The sequence below is a fragment of the Crocodylus siamensis genome, chromosome 4 (assembly GCF_052110815.1).
Source record: "Crocodylus siamensis isolate JL-2025a chromosome 4, ASM5211081v1, whole genome shotgun sequence".
NCBI lineage: Eukaryota > Metazoa > Chordata > Crocodylia > Crocodylidae > Crocodylus > Crocodylus siamensis.
The window spans coordinates 206,655,274-206,672,101 of record NC_143398.1 but is presented as its reverse complement, the minus strand read 5'-3'; the positions used below and the strand labels follow the sequence as shown (position 1 = coordinate 206,672,101).

The 16,828-nt window shown below is 48.3% G+C and overlaps 1 protein-coding gene across 1 annotated transcript; it reads left to right on the top strand.

Annotated features, from left to right (window-relative positions):
* Positions 1–310: 310 nt before the first annotated feature.
* LOC149867494 (uncharacterized) lies at positions 311–15,646 on the top strand. The gene is made up of 5 exons (XM_090041714.1): positions 311–437; positions 5,954–8,085; positions 8,263–8,376; positions 9,621–9,681; positions 13,978–15,646. The coding sequence occupies exons 1-2, from the start codon at positions 311–313 to the stop codon at positions 6,571–6,573; spliced, it is 747 nt and encodes a 248-aa protein (XP_089897840.1). The 3' UTR covers positions 6,574–8,085; positions 8,263–8,376; positions 9,621–9,681; positions 13,978–15,646.
* The last annotated feature ends 1,182 nt before the right edge of the window (positions 15,647–16,828 follow it).

The window sequence follows — 16,828 nt, the reverse complement described above, 5'->3', positions numbered from 1 at the left end:
TGGCCCTCCTGAGACTGGCTGCTGCCAAAGCTGCTGCCAGATTCTGCAGGTGGTTACCACCCCCTCTTGCCACCAACGTGGCTGCCAGCATCTGCAGGTAGTCCCCATTTGCTGCCTGGCACTCACCACTCCTCCACCCTGATACCTCTGCCAGCTGCTGCAGGTGGTCTGCGCTCGCTGCTGCCAACACTGCCACCGCTGGCTGTGGGCATTCCCCGCTCACCGCCGGTATAAAAAGACCAGGTACTTGCTCATAAACAGGAACACAGAACTTTCAGTCAAGGACTGTATTAAAATGGGACTGAGTGAAATGTACTGGTACTACAGGAAGATAGAAGAAGATGATGGAAAAGAGATGGAAGACCACATATGGAAGAGAGGGGACTGGCACAGACTTTTCAGAGGTGAGCCCTCCAAAGAGAATAAAGATGACAATGGTGAGGTTGTCAACAATGACAGCAACAAATATGACAAAGAGTGAAAAGACTGGACAAACAGGAGAAGGATTTGTGAGGGGGCTGAGGCAGTCTTGTGAGAAGGAAGCAGCGGACTAAGGCCGTCTTTTAAACAACTATGATGTTTTCAAGGAGATGGTGATGGGTGCACAGGCACAAAGTGAAAACTTTGTCATGAGACTAAAATAGTGTGTTTTTGTAAAAGTGTGTTTTTCATCTGTCAAATAAACCAACCACAGTGGTCACAAGACAGATTGTTAGATGTACAGTTTATATATATACCAGAGGGTGCTCCTTCCTTTCTATTTGGTGTTGATGAGGCCACAGCTGGAGTCCTGTGTCCAGTTCTGGGAACTGCACTTCAAGAAGAATGTGGATAAGCTTGAGAAGGTATAAAGAAGGGGCACCTGTATGATTAGGGCCCTGGAGGATAGGCCCGATAAAGGAGACACTTCAGGAACTGGGCCTGTTCAGTCTGAGTAAGAGAAAGCTGAGAGGTGACTTGATACCTGCTGCACCTGGCTGTCTTCAAACATCCAGTCCCGTGCTGCCCGGCTTTGGGTGCGTAAGTTTGCCCGTCGCTCTGTCCCTGAGGTTGTATAGCCCGGATACGTTGCCCTGGGGCAGCCTCACCCCAATCTCTCCTGTCACGACTTTGCTTGTTCTTTCAGTGGTGGGGTTGACTACTAGGGCATCTCCGGAGTCGGGAATCTTGGTGCGATGGTCTTCTGTGAGGCTCCAACCTCCCCCATACCTCGCCCTAATACCCAGCCTCGCCGAGTTGTTGACATTTCTGGGCCTGACCCTTGCCTCTTGATGTGATGGACACTCTGCTACAGATATGAAGATCTATCCTGACCCCGAATCAAGCTGATTATGGGACCCTCTATGGCCTTCCTTCCTACCCCTCCAAAAGTGGGAAACAGAACAACGAAAAAGAAAACACTACCAGTAAAAATCCTTGGCTTCAAACAAAAATTGGGCTCCCTGGCCCGGAGAATTCCTCTCCCTATTAACCCTGCCTAAGGCACCCCTCTGTCTGGCTCATAACCCTCCTGAGTGTCGCACAGGACTACTACTGGTCCCTCCAACTCAACCCTACTTGGTCCCTTGCTGAGCAGCTCAGCCTGGTAGGAGCTTGCTTCCTGCAGCCCCTCTCACTGCTTAAGCTCTCTGCTCTCTGTCGGGGTAGACTCCGGGAGCCTTCCCAAACCCGTGCCAATCCCACCTGGATTGCAGGGTCGCCTTCTGTCACCCTCTCTTTGGGGCCATCTCCGCTGTCGGCTTCTTCATCCAGAGTCCTTGGATTTTCTCCCTTGGCTCCATCACTGCGAATCAGGGCATCCGCTGCCTCACTGCTGGCGTCCTCCCTCTGGCAGCCTTGGGGTACCCTCTTGCCTCATGGAGAGTCGTTTGGCTCCTCCTCACCTCCAAACGGGGTTCCAAGAGCACTTCCGCTGGCAGATCTGCTCCAGCTCTTCCCACTTCTTTCTCCCTTGGATTGCTTTTTATTGTCCCGTGCCAGCCCCACTCGTAAGTAACCACAGCTGGCTGCAGTTTCAAGAAGACGCGGCTAATCTGCTGTGCAGGTCCTGCTGCCTCTTCCAGTCTCGCCGCAGCATCAGCTGTGGGTAAGGGAATCTCTGTTTCTTTCTTGCTTCCCTCACCTTCCCTGTTGTGTTTTGGGCCCCGGGACTCCCCCTTGGCCCCTCGGGGTCTGCTCTCTATAGTTTCCCTGTGACACCTGCCTACAAGTACGTCAAGGGTGAACATCAAGATCTAGCAGAGCAACTCTTCAGAAAGGCACCTCAAGGGAGGATGAGGACCAATGGGCATAAGCTAATAGATGGTAAATTCAAGCTGGACAGAAGAAAGAACTTTTTTTATGTAAGGGTCACCAGAATCTGGAACACACTCGCAGCAGAGGTGGTGCAGTCACCATCCTTGGAGGTGTTCAAGATGAGGCTGGACAAGCACTTTATTAGGCTCAGACAACCACTTTATAAATGGGAGAAGGATTTAAAAATCAAGAAAAAAATAGGTCCATATTGTTATTGACTATTCATGAGAAATAGCTTTCTTCTGCTATCCATTCACTACCATTTCTAGTCATAAGAGATGGGATGCATACATTAAAAGGGAAGCCACTGCCAACTTGAAGGGTAAGAAAAACTTTCTTTAATATACAGCTTGATTTATCTCACAATTTTCTATTGTGTACAGAAAATTTTGTACTAACCTGAGCCCCTGGTGGTACCCCCTTTCCCTTCAAAGTGTGGATGTCTTGTCACCAGCACACTTTATCTGAGTCAGACCAAACTATGTTATGACCCACATAAGGAATAGGCTTCTTGTTTTTATCCAGAATAAATTCAGTATCTTCAAGAAAAATCCAGCAACCCACTACATTATAATGATCATAAACCGGTTGTAGCAGCCCAGCGACCCCAGCGAGGGGTGGCTGTCGAGTCGGGGCGGCAGAGGCCCGGGCACCCCTCCACAAGCAAATGTCAACCTGGAGGCCCAGACAGGGACCAAGCTGGTGGGTCAGGCTGGGCGAGTTTTCCAGGAGCCCAGGCACAATTCCTGGCACAACGCCAACTGAATTATCTAGATTTGTTGAGGTAGTCTGCAGGCAGCTGCCAAAATGGTGATTTGCTGTTTGATGGTTTATGATGATGACTATTAGGAAAACTTATTATATTATGGTCTATTATGTTTTTTTATATAATGTTTTATTATATTTCGATATTTGGGGTGCATCTCTCAGGTGTTCACATCAATAGAAATGCTGAAAGGACTTAGGTAGATAACAACTCCTATTAGAATTAATTGTTGACTTCTGGATCAAAAGCAATTTGCGCTAAGTTAGTTAACCGCCAGCCTATTTCATAGTAGTAAGTCTTTTGCATAATAGTTTCCACCCAAGATTTCTCCCAGCATTCTGTAAATCTGCTGTTGCATTTCACTTTTGCTATCACAGCCTACAAAAACAGAACAAACAAATCAATGCACCAACTTACAATAGGGCTGCAGTCTTGAAAGTAGAAATAGAGGCTTTAAGATTAAAGTTTTTTTATACAGATATTATTATTCTGCATTCCTAGATTAACCTTTAATCCCAAAGCATTGTGCATACTACAAGCAGCAATGTCTCCTCTCAGGTGGAAAGTAGCAGCCACATGCTTAAATGGCACAAACAACTAGGGCAGATTTGTTTGCCATAACACCAGGGTAAATTCTTACCTTTTACCAAGAATGAGGCAACATGCTTCCATATCCATTTAGGAGAGACACAACTTCATTTATTTAAGGTCTCTCATGCTTTTTTTTTTCCATCACAGTTCATTTTGCTAAGTATCATAGTCAATGTATCTTTTTGTTTTTTATTGTTTACTAATATAAATAGCCTCTTAACATTTTAGAAGAAATACAGTACCTAACATCCTTTTGTAACTATGCTACCACGAATTGTTATTAGTAGAAGGGGTGAAGAGTAGTGGTGGTATATCCTCTCCTAAAATACTGACCTTTGTGCTGCATCTGCTGACAAAAGTTCTCATGCAACCAAGTGATCTGAATTCTAGACGTACTGCTATGTTCAAATCCAACAGCAGTAAGCAGAACCTGCATTTAAGCTTACGGGGAAGTGCTGAATTAAAGAAAAAAAATGAGAGTTAAAACATGGCAAGCTGAAAGGGGATTGATGGCTACTTTTACTACACTAATGACATCTAAAACGTCATGGATGGAACAAAAGCCTGTATCTAGCATTGTAATAGTGCATTTCAAACTGTAGACACTTAAAAAGAATTTGAAATTCCCTTGCAAGGAAACAAGGAAAAATGCAGTTTTAGTTAACAATAAAGAGCTACTGGAAAATTAAATTTAAACCTGTCTTCTATCCATTATTCTTTATTCAAATGGTTGAAGGCAGGCTCAGCAGCCTACTGATAATGAACTCTGTATTGGTTGAGGGAACTAGTCTTCAGTCCTTGTGAGGAAGAAAATAGGTAGATTTTTTCTTTTTATTGGTAAACAAAAGCCCTACACTACTTCCTGAATTACATATCTGTAACTGACTATTTTCTGGGAGTTTTATTTGTAACCACTTTTGAAAGGATACAAAATATTTGGTGCAAAAAATGAATAACTACTCTAAAAATTTAATTTCTGTGTCATATTTTAACAAGCTAATTGCAAGGTGATCAGACTCCTAATATGTATTTTCAAAATAAAATAATAATTTTCCATTTCTTTTCACCTACCATTTCAATTTATTCCTTGAACTCTATTTATGAAGGTGTCTTTCAGGGAGATTATTTTAAAGCAAATCTATTTCTGTACTAGCATGTTCATCCATAACATTTTGCCACATCCTACATAATTAAATTAATTTTATCACAGAAATGCAACATATATAAAATATTTAAGTTTGCAAAAGTTATAGTTAGCTACAAATCTAGACATCAGTCTTAAAGACATTTTTCACCTTTTAGACTAAATTTTATTCCATGAATTCCAAGTTTCCCTATATAAAAGAGGGAGACAATACTGACTTGCTTTTCACAGGATCAGAGCCTAACTTTAGATAAGATGCTACAAGTGGATAGGACAACCCAAAAGAGAGCAGAATACTGGCTCTCAAACCTTTTTGGACTCGAGACACCCTTTGACTGACTCAAGGCACCCCACAAGATACCCATAAGGCAAACTCTTAGTTTTCAATTGTTTTTTACTACAGAAAAATAATAGAGCAATTCTTCTGTTGCAAATAGCCCAGAAAGGTCACAACAGGTCAGAATGCTTTTTAATACCATGGACTCTCATTTGAAATCTCTGGGTTTATCCTGTAAATTGCGTTTGAGTACCTGTAACAGGGATCCCTAATCCCTGCTACTTGAGGTGTAGGGAGCCACCACCAAAGGACTTTAGTTAGGTAGGCAGCTAGGCAGAGTCCTACTGCATCACAACACACAGCTGGGGAAACCCACAGGGTTAAAGAGAAGCAGGGGAGGAGGCAATAGCTGCAACTCAGGGTTTAAGGTGCAACATCTGAGAGCAGGCTAAGCCATGTGACCAGAGAGGGCCAAGTCCAACCCAAGAAAAGCCTGGCTCCTACAGCAGAGAAATCAGTCTGGCTTTGGCTTCCATGGAAAACAGAATACCCAGTGGCCTGAGAAGTACTAGAAGGAAACCTAACTGACCTGATTCCTGAAGAGTTAGAAAAAGGGAACAGGGGCCCCCACATCTGTCCTGCAGGTGCCCATCTTAGGGCCTTGGAGGCGCAGGTGAGGGAGCTCCAGGAGGAGGTTAGTAGGCTGAGGGAAATCAGAGAAGTGGAGGGTGAAATTGATTGGTATTTCCTTTCCCTGCAGGGCCAAGCACCCTGGGAGATGCCCTCCACAGCAGAATGGCAGAAGGTGCCCTCCTGAGCCAGGGCTGCTTGTGGCGGTGCACTACCAGTTCCCCCGGTTCTGCTGGAGAACAGGGATGAGGCCTGGTGACACTGGAGGAGGAGGAGGAAGGAGAGGAGGAAACCTCTGGAGAGGAAGCTGCTCCACGCATTGAACAGACTGAAGGAGGCAAGTTGATCTGGAAGAAGAGATGCCGGGTGCTTGTCATAGGCGACTCTATCCTGAGAGGTATAGAGGGTCCCATTTGTCACCAGGATCCCATGAAACGCGAGGTCTCTTGTCTGCCCGGAGCAAGGATTCAGGATGTGATGGAGATAATCCCAGCCATTATCCAGCCCACTGATTACTACCCCGTGGTACTAATCTATGTGGGCACTAACGATGCGGCCAGGAGAAGCCCAGATCATCTGATGAAGGACTCCCATGCTCTGGGGGGCAAGCTGAAGGAGGCAGGGGCACAGGTGGTCTTCTCACCTGTCCTTCCAGTGAGTGGCCATGGACAACACCATAAGATCTGCATTAGAGAGGTCAACTTGTGGCTTCGGGAATGGTGTCTCGAGGCAGGCTTCGGCTTCTTGGACAATGACCCATACTTCAAGACAAGAGACATGCTCGGGTGGGATGGGCTTCATCTCTCCCCCAAAGGTAAGCGTGTGTTCTCTTTCAGGGTGGCTGATCTCCTCCAGCAGGCTTTAAACTAGGCTTGTTGGGGGAGGGGGAGGATGACGTCAGAGGGAGCCTCGGAACACCAAACCAAGTGTTGCCCACAAGAACAGCCCAGCCAAGACTGATGATGAACACAAGAAATATCCAGGTAAGAGACAGGGGCACGGATAGTCCTGGGATTAGGGGGGCAGTGCATACACCTTCAGGAGGCCTTACATGTGTATACACTAATGCTCGTAGTATGGGGAACAAGCAGAAGGAACTTGCCCTCCTGCTAGCTAGCACAAATCCAGACATAGTGGGGCTCACCGAAACATGGTGGGATCCCACGCACGACTGGGCAGTGAATATCAAGGGCTATAGGCTGTACAGGAGGGATAGAACAGGGAGGAAAGCCACGGGTGTGGCGCTCTACGTCAAAGAACAATTCACATCCTCAATGAGCAGCACTGGGTCAGAGGAGGGGCAGACTGAAGTGCTCTGGGTCAGAATACAAGGGGGTCAGGGGGAAAGAGACTTAACGGTGGGGGTGTACTACAGACCACCCAACCAGGGAGAAGAGATAGACCGGGAATTCTCAGGTCAGCTCGCGGAGGCAGTTAAGTCAAAGGATGTGGTCAACATGGGTGACCTAAACTGTCTGGACATTTGCTGGGAAGAATGTCAGCCAGGTCTGACCGCTCACGTAGGTTCCTAGCCAAGTTACAGGACCTCCATCTAACCCAGGAGGTGCACAGTCCCACCAGGAGTAATGCCTTGTTAGACCTGGTCCTGGCCACAAGCAACAACCTAGTGAGGGGACTGCGGGTGCTCAATCACCTGGGCAACAGCAATCAACGCCTATTGGAATTCACCATCCAGTGCAGGGTGGCAAAGGCCTGCAGCAAGACAGCAGCCCTGGACTTCAGAAGGGCAGATTTCATTGAGCTAAGGAGACTAGTCAGGGAGGCACTGAGATCCTAGAGGGGTGGGGAGTTGGGAGTCCAAGAAGAGTGGTCGGTTCTGAAGGAGATGATCCTCCAAGCTCAAAGGGTGGCAATCCCAACATGGATCAAAGGGGACAAGAGTGCTTAAAAGTCCCCATGGCTAACCAAAAGCATCCAGGAATGTCTCAAAACTAAAAAGGAGGCATACACCCAATGGAAGGGAGGGGCCATCACCAGGTAGGACTATACCTTCATTGCTTGGGATTGTAGGGGGACTGTTAGGAAGGCCAAGGTGGAGCTGGAACTGGGACTAGCAACCCAGATCAAGGATAACAAGAAATCATTTTTTAAATACGTAGGGGGTAAAAAGAAGGTTCCGGGTAATGTGGGGCCTCTGCAGGACATGCTAGGAAATCTGGTGGTCTCACCAGATGACAAAGCTAACCTATTTAACAATTTCTTTGCCTCCATTATTCTGAGCAGGGACCAGGTCATCCTCCCCCACCAGGATCCCCAATGGTCCCAGGGGAGGCACAGCCAGGCCCAGGGTCAGAGGGGACCTAGTCAGGGAACTTCTGGTGGGAATGGATGTGTTCAAATCAGCAGGTCCTGATGATCTAGGTGAGTAGGTGGGGACAGCGACATGAGGCCTGCACTGGCAAGGTCAACCGGTGCTTACGCAGTTGGTGCCGCAAGGCAGGCATTGGGTTCCTAGCTAATGACCCATGCTTTCGGGCGGGGGACTTGCTGGGGTGGGATGGGCTTCACCTCTCTCCTAAAGGCTAGCATGTCTTCCAGGTTGGCTGATTTCATACAGCAAGCTTTAAACTAGCCTCGCCAGGGGAGGGGGCTGCAGGAAGATGAGGAGACACCACCTGAGCTACACAGGTGACAAATGCAAGGAGTGCCCAGGTAAGAAACAGGGGTCCAGACAGTCTCCCAAATTGGGGGGTGGCACATGCAGCTAGGCAAGGCCTTAAATGCCTGTATACCAATGCTCATAGCATGAGGAACAAATAGGAGGAGCTTGCCCTCAGAATAGCCGGTTCAGACCCAGACATAATAGGGCTTACAGAAACGTGGTGGGATTCATCCCACGACTGGGCAGTTAGCATTAGGGGCTATAGGCTTTACAGGTGGGATAGAGAAGGAAGAAAAGGTGGGGGTGTGGCACTCTATGTCAAGGAGCAATGCACATTCTCTGCCAGCAGAATGGGGTCTGAGGAGGGGCAAGCTGAAGTGCTCTTGGTCAAGATACAAGGGGGCCGTGGGGAGAGGGATCTAACGGTGGGGGTCTACTACAGACCCCCCAACCAAGGGGAGGAGCTGGACTGGGAATTTTTGGGCTAGCTTGCAGAGGCACTTAAGGCAAGGGATGTAGTTGTCATGGGTGATTTAAATTACCTGGACATCTGCTGGGAGGAACAGTCAGCCAGGTTGGACTGTTCCAGGAGGTTCGAGGCCGAGATACAGGACCTCCACTTAATTCAGGAGGTGCACAGTCCCACCAGATGAAATGCCCTGTTGGACCTGGTCCTGGCAACAGGCGAGGACCTGGTAAGGGGCCTCCATCCATGTTCTTGACCACCTGGGTGATAGCGATCATCGCTTGCTGGAATTCACCATCCAGCACAGGGTGTCAAGGGCCTGCAGCAAGGCAGTAGCCCTAGACTTCAAGAGGGCCAACTTCAATGAGTTGAGATCAGTGGGAGAGGCACTGGGGTTCTCAAGAGCAGGGGAACTCAGTGCCTAAAATGAGTGGTCGTTCCTTAAGGAGACGATACTCAGGGCCCAAGGGATGACCATCCCAACAAGAAGCAAGGGGGGCAAGAGTGCCCAAAAGGGCATCCGGGAATGCCTGATTGCCAAAAAGGAGGCGTACAACCAGTGGAAGGGGGGTGCTATGTCCAAAGTCGAGTATACCTCCTCTGCTCGGGCCTGCGGGGGGCGTGTCAGGAAAGCTAAGGCAGACATAGAGCTAGGACTAGCGTCCAAGATCAAAGATAATAAAAAGTCCTTTTTCAAATATATAGGGAGGATGAAGAAAGCACGGGAAATGTGGAGCCCCTGCAAGATTCTCTGGGCAATCGGGTGGTTGTGCCAGAGGAGAAAGCAGACCTCTTTAACCAGTTCTTCACCTCCATTTTCTTGTGCAGAGACTGGGACTTCCCCACCGTGATGCAAGATGGACTTGAGGGGAATGCCTCCAGACTTCAGGTTGGGGAGAAACGGGTTAGAGAGCTTTTGGAGGGGCTGGATGTGTTCAAATCAGTGGGTCCAGATGCTCTCCACCCCAGGGTGTTGAGCGAGCTAGCAGGGGTTATTGCAGGGCCCTTGGCACGGCTTTACGAGCTCTCATGGTGCTCGGGCCAGTGCCAGATGATTGGAAGATAGCCAACATGGTCCCCATCTTTAAAAAAGGGAGGAGGGAGGATCTGGGCAACTATAGGCCCATCAGTCTTACCTCAATGCTAGGGAAACTCTTTAAGAAGATCATCAAGGAACACCTCTGCAATGGGCCAGCTTCAGGGATGATGCTCAAGGGCAACCAGCACGGTTTCATTAGGGGCAGGTCATGTCAGACCAATTTGATTGCCATTTATGATCAGGTCACAAAAGCATTGGATGCAGGTGTCGCCGTGGATGTAGTCTTTCTGGATTTCAGCAAGGCCTTTGACACCGTCTCCCACCCCATCCTCATTAAAAAACTAGGTAACTGTGGCATTGATGCCTGCACAGTCAGATGGATTGCAGATTGGCTGAAGAGTCGTACTCAGAGGGTGGTGGTGGATGGGTCATATTCAGCCTGGGGGGAAGTGGGCAGCGAAGTCCCCCAGGGCTCAGTCCTTGGGCCCGTGCAGTTCAATTTCTTTAGCAGTGATTTGGACAACGGGGTGAAAAGCAACCTATTTAAATTTGCTGATGATACCAAAATTTGGGGTGAGGTGAGCACGCTAGTAGGGAGGGAAAGACTGCAGCAACACCTGGATAGGTTACAGGGGTGGGCTAACAAAAACAGGATGTGTTTCAATACTGACAAGTGCAGGGTGCTGCACCTGGGCAGTAGTAACCAGCAGCACACTTGTAAGATGGGAAACTCTTTTCTTAAGAGCACAGAGGCAGAAAGGGATCTTGGAGTTATTATTCACTCCAAGATGAACATGGGCTGACAATGAGAGGTCATGGTTGGCAGGGCTAACCGGATCTTGTTGAGCATCCACAGGTGCATCTCAAGTAGGGCCAAGGAGGTGATCCTTCCCCTCTACGTGACACTGGTCAGGCCGCACCTGGAGTGCTGTGTCCAGTTCTGTGCGCCCCACTTCAGGAGGGATGTGGACAACATGGAGAGGGTCCAGAGGAGGGCCACCTGCATGATCTGGGGACAACAGGGTAGACCCTACAATGAGAGACTGCGGGACCTGAACCTGTTCAGCCTTCACAAGAGAAGGCTGAGGGGGGACCTGGTGACCGTCTATAAACTCACTAGGGGGGACCAGAAAGGTTTGGGAGAGACTTTGTTTCCCCTAGCGCCCCCTGGCATAACAAGGAATAACGGCCATAAGTTATTGGAGAGTAGGTTTAGATTAGACATCTATAAGAACTACTTTACTGTCAGGGCAGCTAGGATCTGGAACCTAGGGAAGTGGTGCTGGCTCCTACCCTGGGGATCTTTAAGAAGAGGCTTGATGCCTACCTGGCTGGTGTCATTTGAGCCCAGTTTTTCTCCTGCCCAGGCAGGGGGTTGGATTTGAAGATCTACAAGGTCCCTTTTGACCCTACTTCTATGATTCTATGATCTCTTCCCCAGAGTGCTGAGGGCATTAGCAGAGGTCATTGTGGGACCCCTGACACAGCTTTATGAGCACTCATGGTTCTCTGGCGAGGTGCCAGAGAACTGGAAAAGGGCCAATGTGGTCCCCATTTTCAAAAAAGGGAGGAAGGAGGACCCAGGAAATTATAGGCCTGTTAGTCTTACCTTGGGCCTGGGGAAGCTCTTTGAGAAAATTATCCAGGTGCACACCTGCGAGGGGCCAGCAGGGGAATGTATGCTTAGGGGCAACCAACATGGGTTCATTAGAGGCAGGTCCTGTCAGAACAACCCGATTGCCTTCTATAATCAGGTCACAAAATCCTTGGATGCAGGTGTCGTGGTGGACATAGTCTTTCTGGACTTTAGGAAGGCCTTCAACACTGTCTCTCACCCCATTATCGTTAAAAAATTAGGAGATTGTGGTGTTGATGCCTGCACAGTCAGATGAGTCACCAATCGGCTAGAGGGCCACACCCAGAGAGTGGTGGTGGATGGCCATTTTCGACCTGGAGGGATGTGGGCAATGGGGTTCTGCAGGGCTCGGTCCTAAGGCCTGCACTGTTCAACATCTTCATCAGTGACTTGGATGAGGGGGTGAAAAGCACCTTCTTGAAATTCATGGATGACACTAAGATGTGGGGAGAAGTGGGCATGCTAGAAGGGAGGGATAGGCTGCAACTGGATCTGGACAGGTTGCAGGGGTGGGCGGATGAGAATAAGATGGGATTCAATACTGACAAGTGCAAGGTATTACACTGAGGGAGAAAGAATGAGCAGCATACCTACGAGCTGGGGAACTCCTCCCTCATCAGCACAGAGGCAGAAAAGGATCTTGGTGTCATTATAGACTCCAAAATTAACATGGGCCACCAGTGTGGGGACACAGTCAGGAAAGCTTGTCATGCATCCACAGATGGATCATGAGCAAGTCCAAGGAGGTGATCGTCCTCCTCCTCTATATAACATTGGTCAGGCCGCATTTGGAGTACTGCGTCCAGTTCTGGGTGCTGCACTTCAGGAGGGATGTGGACAACATGGAAAGGGTCCAGAGCAGGGCCACTCGCATGATCAGGGGGCAGCAGGGCAGGCCCTACGAGGAAAGGCTATGAGACCTGAACCTGTTCAGCCTCCACAAGAGAAGGCTAAGAGGGGATCTGGTAGCTGGCTATAAATTGGCCAAGGGAGACCAGCAAGCAATGGGAGAATCCCTGTTTGCCCCGACCACTACTGGAAGTAACAAGAAATAATGGCTATAAGTTGACTGAGAGTAGATTCAGGCTAGATATCAGGAGGCACTACTTCACAGTCAGGGCAGCTAGGATCTGGAACCAACTTCCAAGGGAAGTGGTGCTCACTCCTACTCTGGGGGTCTAAATAGACATCTTGCCAGGGTCTTTTGACCCCAGCATTCTTTTCTGCCCATGGCAGGGGGACAGACTTGATGACCTGCTCAGGTCCCTTCCGACCCTACTAACTATGAAACTATAAGCCGGTAGCTACACATAGGAGCAACTGGGGCCCTGGGAGACCCCAAGGATACAGGGTTCTGAGGGCAGTAGCAGGCGCAGAGACCCAGAGGACTGGGTGTGGCTGAAAGGGGTGGAAAGGAGCCCACAGGGGTGCCTGAGAGCCTAGGCACAGCAACTCCTGTAGTCAGGGACTTGGAAGGGCTGAGCACAGTCAAAAGGCCAGAGATAGTGGGTGGAACTGAAGGTAGCTTCACCCTGGGTCAGGAATGACAGGGGGCCTAGAGCAATGCAAGACAGACCCACGGGTAAAGGGAAAGAGATATGGCCTGGGGCCTGGAGAGTAAAGTAAAGGCTAAGGCTGAGGTCAAGAAAGCCAGGCCAGAACAGGTAGGCCAGGGCTAGAGGTCTGCAGCCAAACTAATGATGGGGTAAAGCCAAAAAGGCTGAGGCCCACAGGAAGTGGAAGGCTGGGGCTAATGGGGCTTAGGCCCCACAAGCATGGGGCAGTGGGTAAGGCTGCAAATGCAGCCTAGCTGTGGGCTCCAGGTGGCTGCAGAAAGTGGTGAGGGAGTGGGACTGGGGCTGGGGCTGCACAGCCAGGGAGGGGTCTGGGATGCAGCATGCAGGTCTGTGGGGTGCAGTTCCTGCTGCTATGTGCAGTCCTGGACAGCATGGGGGGCACGGACCCCTGGGTCTGCATGTGGGGTGGGGCAGGCTGCCACTGCAGCCTGGAGCTAGTGTGGTGCCAGGCTCTTTCAAGTGGGGGGCTGGGCTGGGGCTGCGCTTAGGGTGGGTGGTGGTGGTGCTGAGAGGGGAGCTATGGGGGGGGCTGCAGCACCCCAAAATTTGCTGCAGCTCCCTGAGAGTTGAGGCACCTAATGGTGGGATGCGAGTGTGTGGCAGCCTGGCAGCAGCAAGCATGTGGCGTCAGCCACTCCCCGGGCAGTGGGGCTCAAAGCCCAGAGTTCAGCAGCAGCTGCCTCCACCCCACACATAGATTGGGGGGAGGGGCGGGGAGGGACACATGCCCCCTGGGCCTCTGCTTGTCCCACCACCCGGCCTGGTCAGGGCCCTGCTCTGGCCTGTGCCCTGCTCCCTCCCTCACTGCTGGGGCCTCAATCTGTCCCCCCGCCCCTTCTCCCACAGACTTACCTGCTGTGCAGGGCATGCATGCATATGCTCAGCCCTCTCAAAAATAACATTTTCTTCCTCTGCATATGCTGAGGCCTACAGAAGAACACAAAACTGTTGACAGAATAACATCTGTGAGGCCTGGGCACGGCATGGCTACATGAGGGGGATGGAGACTTAGAATTTGACCCTTAAGGTAATTGGGGCCAGAGGGATCCAAGCCATGAAGACAGACCACGTGCAGTGGGGTTGGAGCCTCAAATCAAGCAGGCCCAGTCAGGTTCAAGAGGGAGCAGAAAATCAGAAAGGTACCCAGAGCTCACCAGCCTCTAAAGGCAGCCTCTCTTCTTTTTTACTAAAACGAGGTGGCCCTGAGCCACTACAGCTGGGGCGGCTGTAGCAGACGAGTGAGTGAGACCCTGAGAGGCTGGAGTAAGAGCAGGGTAAGCCAAAGTCAGTCACTACAGGGTGTCATGGCCACCATTGGGGTGTACCTCTCATAGTACCCTTGAAACAATCTCAAGATACCCCAGAGGTGCTGCATCACCCTGGTTGAGAATCACTGGGGTAGAAGATGCACAAAGGTGACAGTGAAAATACAAACATACATAGACTATGGATACCATTTAGTGAATTAGGTGAGCAGTCCTCCCAAAAACCCCAAACTACTGTATTTTTGGTTCTATTAAAAAAAAAATTCCAAGCCTATCATGTGACAGTCAATTTGCTACTTGGAAGATTTGCCAGCAGGTTAAGCAGATGGGATATAAATTTGGATTTCAAACACTTTCATTTTAAAGCTAAACAGCACAAAAAAGTTCTTCCTTTACTTACTCACCAAGAGGTGGTTTCAGAATTCCATATTTCCCTTACAATAACTTTTATGCTTTTTTAAATGATGGTATTTTAACAGCATTTCCTGTCTGTTTCTAGGTAGTCATGCAATTAGCTTTCCTGGAAGAGGGCAAACTAAAATTTAGTATATAACAACCCCATCCTACATGCCCTTAGGCCTCATTTTGAGACATACTAAAGAGAGGGAAAAAAGCTAGTACCATATCTTAATTGCAAAGATATCTGTAATTCTTAAAAGCTGTCCATCTATTTTGACTTAAGTTTATAAGTAATTTCAAATTAAAGATATTTTATAAAGCTCTACATTTTTATAAAGGATAAATAAAATGGAGGGATAAATTCTTAGCATGCAGTTTGTCTAGGAAATCCATGCTGAATATTATCTTCCTCAAAACTAGAGGGAAATACTCAGCAAGAGCTAGAAAGTAACAAAGCAGCACCAGTAAGTGAGGCTTAAAACAACTTATCAAACCAAGCACACACACACGTAGGCATAACGTACATTAATTAAAAATGTAATGGAAATTGAGCTGTTGAGCTGTATTATGTCTTTCATGAACTTACCAAATATCTTTAACTACTAATAGGAAATAAAGAACCATCCTGGAAACAAGTGAGGAATCCAGCTCTGGGAAAAGAAGAGTCTCTATGCAGAGACCATATAGGACTTACTGTTTTGCTTTTCAAATTCTTTATGCTGAATAAATTGGCTTAATAAAGAATTATAGTAGGTCACTGGGCTTGTGCTGGTGGAATATGTTGGGCACCCCGTCTTATAGGAAGCTTGTTGATGCTCATTCCAGCCCTCTGACTACTACCCTGTTTAGCTCCCATTTTTCTCAAGTATACTTACACTTTTATTCTGCAAAATATTAAATGACATGACTCAAATGTCAATATATTATTATATAACATACTTACCCAATGGAGAACTAAAATGTTGAATGCAAGTCTCAAAGAACTCTTCACATGGAGGAGGATCATAGTTCAGAACAGTGAAGTGGTGAAGAATCATGTGTTGCAGAAGGAAAGATCTCAAAAAGAAGAGATTTTAAAATAAACGTTTTGAGGCAAAGAGAAAGTAGCAGCTACAAGACACTGTAAGCCCTCCCTACACATTATATTTATGCCACAATAAATGTGTTAATTGCAGCAGAAATGGCAAGGGTTCTACACATGTGCCTAATTTAAGGGACTATAAAATAGCAAACTGGCCATAAAAATACCCCGCATGTAACAAAGTAAATTTTTACAGGTGGTTTATAAGGTGCCCTAAACTAAACATGCAGCAGGTCCAGAGCAGTAGCTGACAATCAGTTGATTGTTGACCCTGACCCCAGTACCACACCAGGATCTTGAACCAGACCCAGTGTGATTCTGGGGCTGAGGCTGACAATCAGTTGATTGTTGGCCCTGGATCCAAACCTGTAGACACTGTTTTCAACTTGCTGGTGCAGGGAAAGCAAGAGATCATGATCCCCAATTCCCTCTTCACTGGCAAATAGGGTGTGATTGGGATTGCATCTCCGGCGATGCATGTGGGGCACAGCAGGAGACATAGAATCATAGAAAATGAGGGTGGGAAGGGATCTCAGGAGGTCATCTAGTTCAGCCCCCTGCTCAAAGAAGGATGAGCCCCAACTAGAACATCCCAGCCAAAGCTTTGTCAAGCTGAATTTTGAAAACTTCCAAGGATGGAGTTTCCACCATCTCTCTGGGTAACCTGTTCCAGTGTTTTACTACCCTCCAAGTGAGAAAAAAAATATTTCTAATATCCAACCTAAACTTTCCTTGCTGCAACTTGAGACTATTGCTCCTTGTTCTGTCATCTGCCATCACTGAGAACAGTTTAGCTCCATCCTCTTTTAAACCCCCCATCAGGTAGTTTATGGCTGCTATTAAATCCGCCCTCAGTCTCCTCTTCTCTAGACTAAATACACCCAGTCCCCTCAGTCTTTCCTCACAAGTCATGTGCCCCAGCCCCCTCACCATTTTTGTCACCATCTGCTGGACTCTCTCCAATTTGCCCACATCTTTTCTGTAGCAAGGGGCCCAAAACTGAACACAGTACTCCAGATGTGGCCTCCCCAATGCTGAA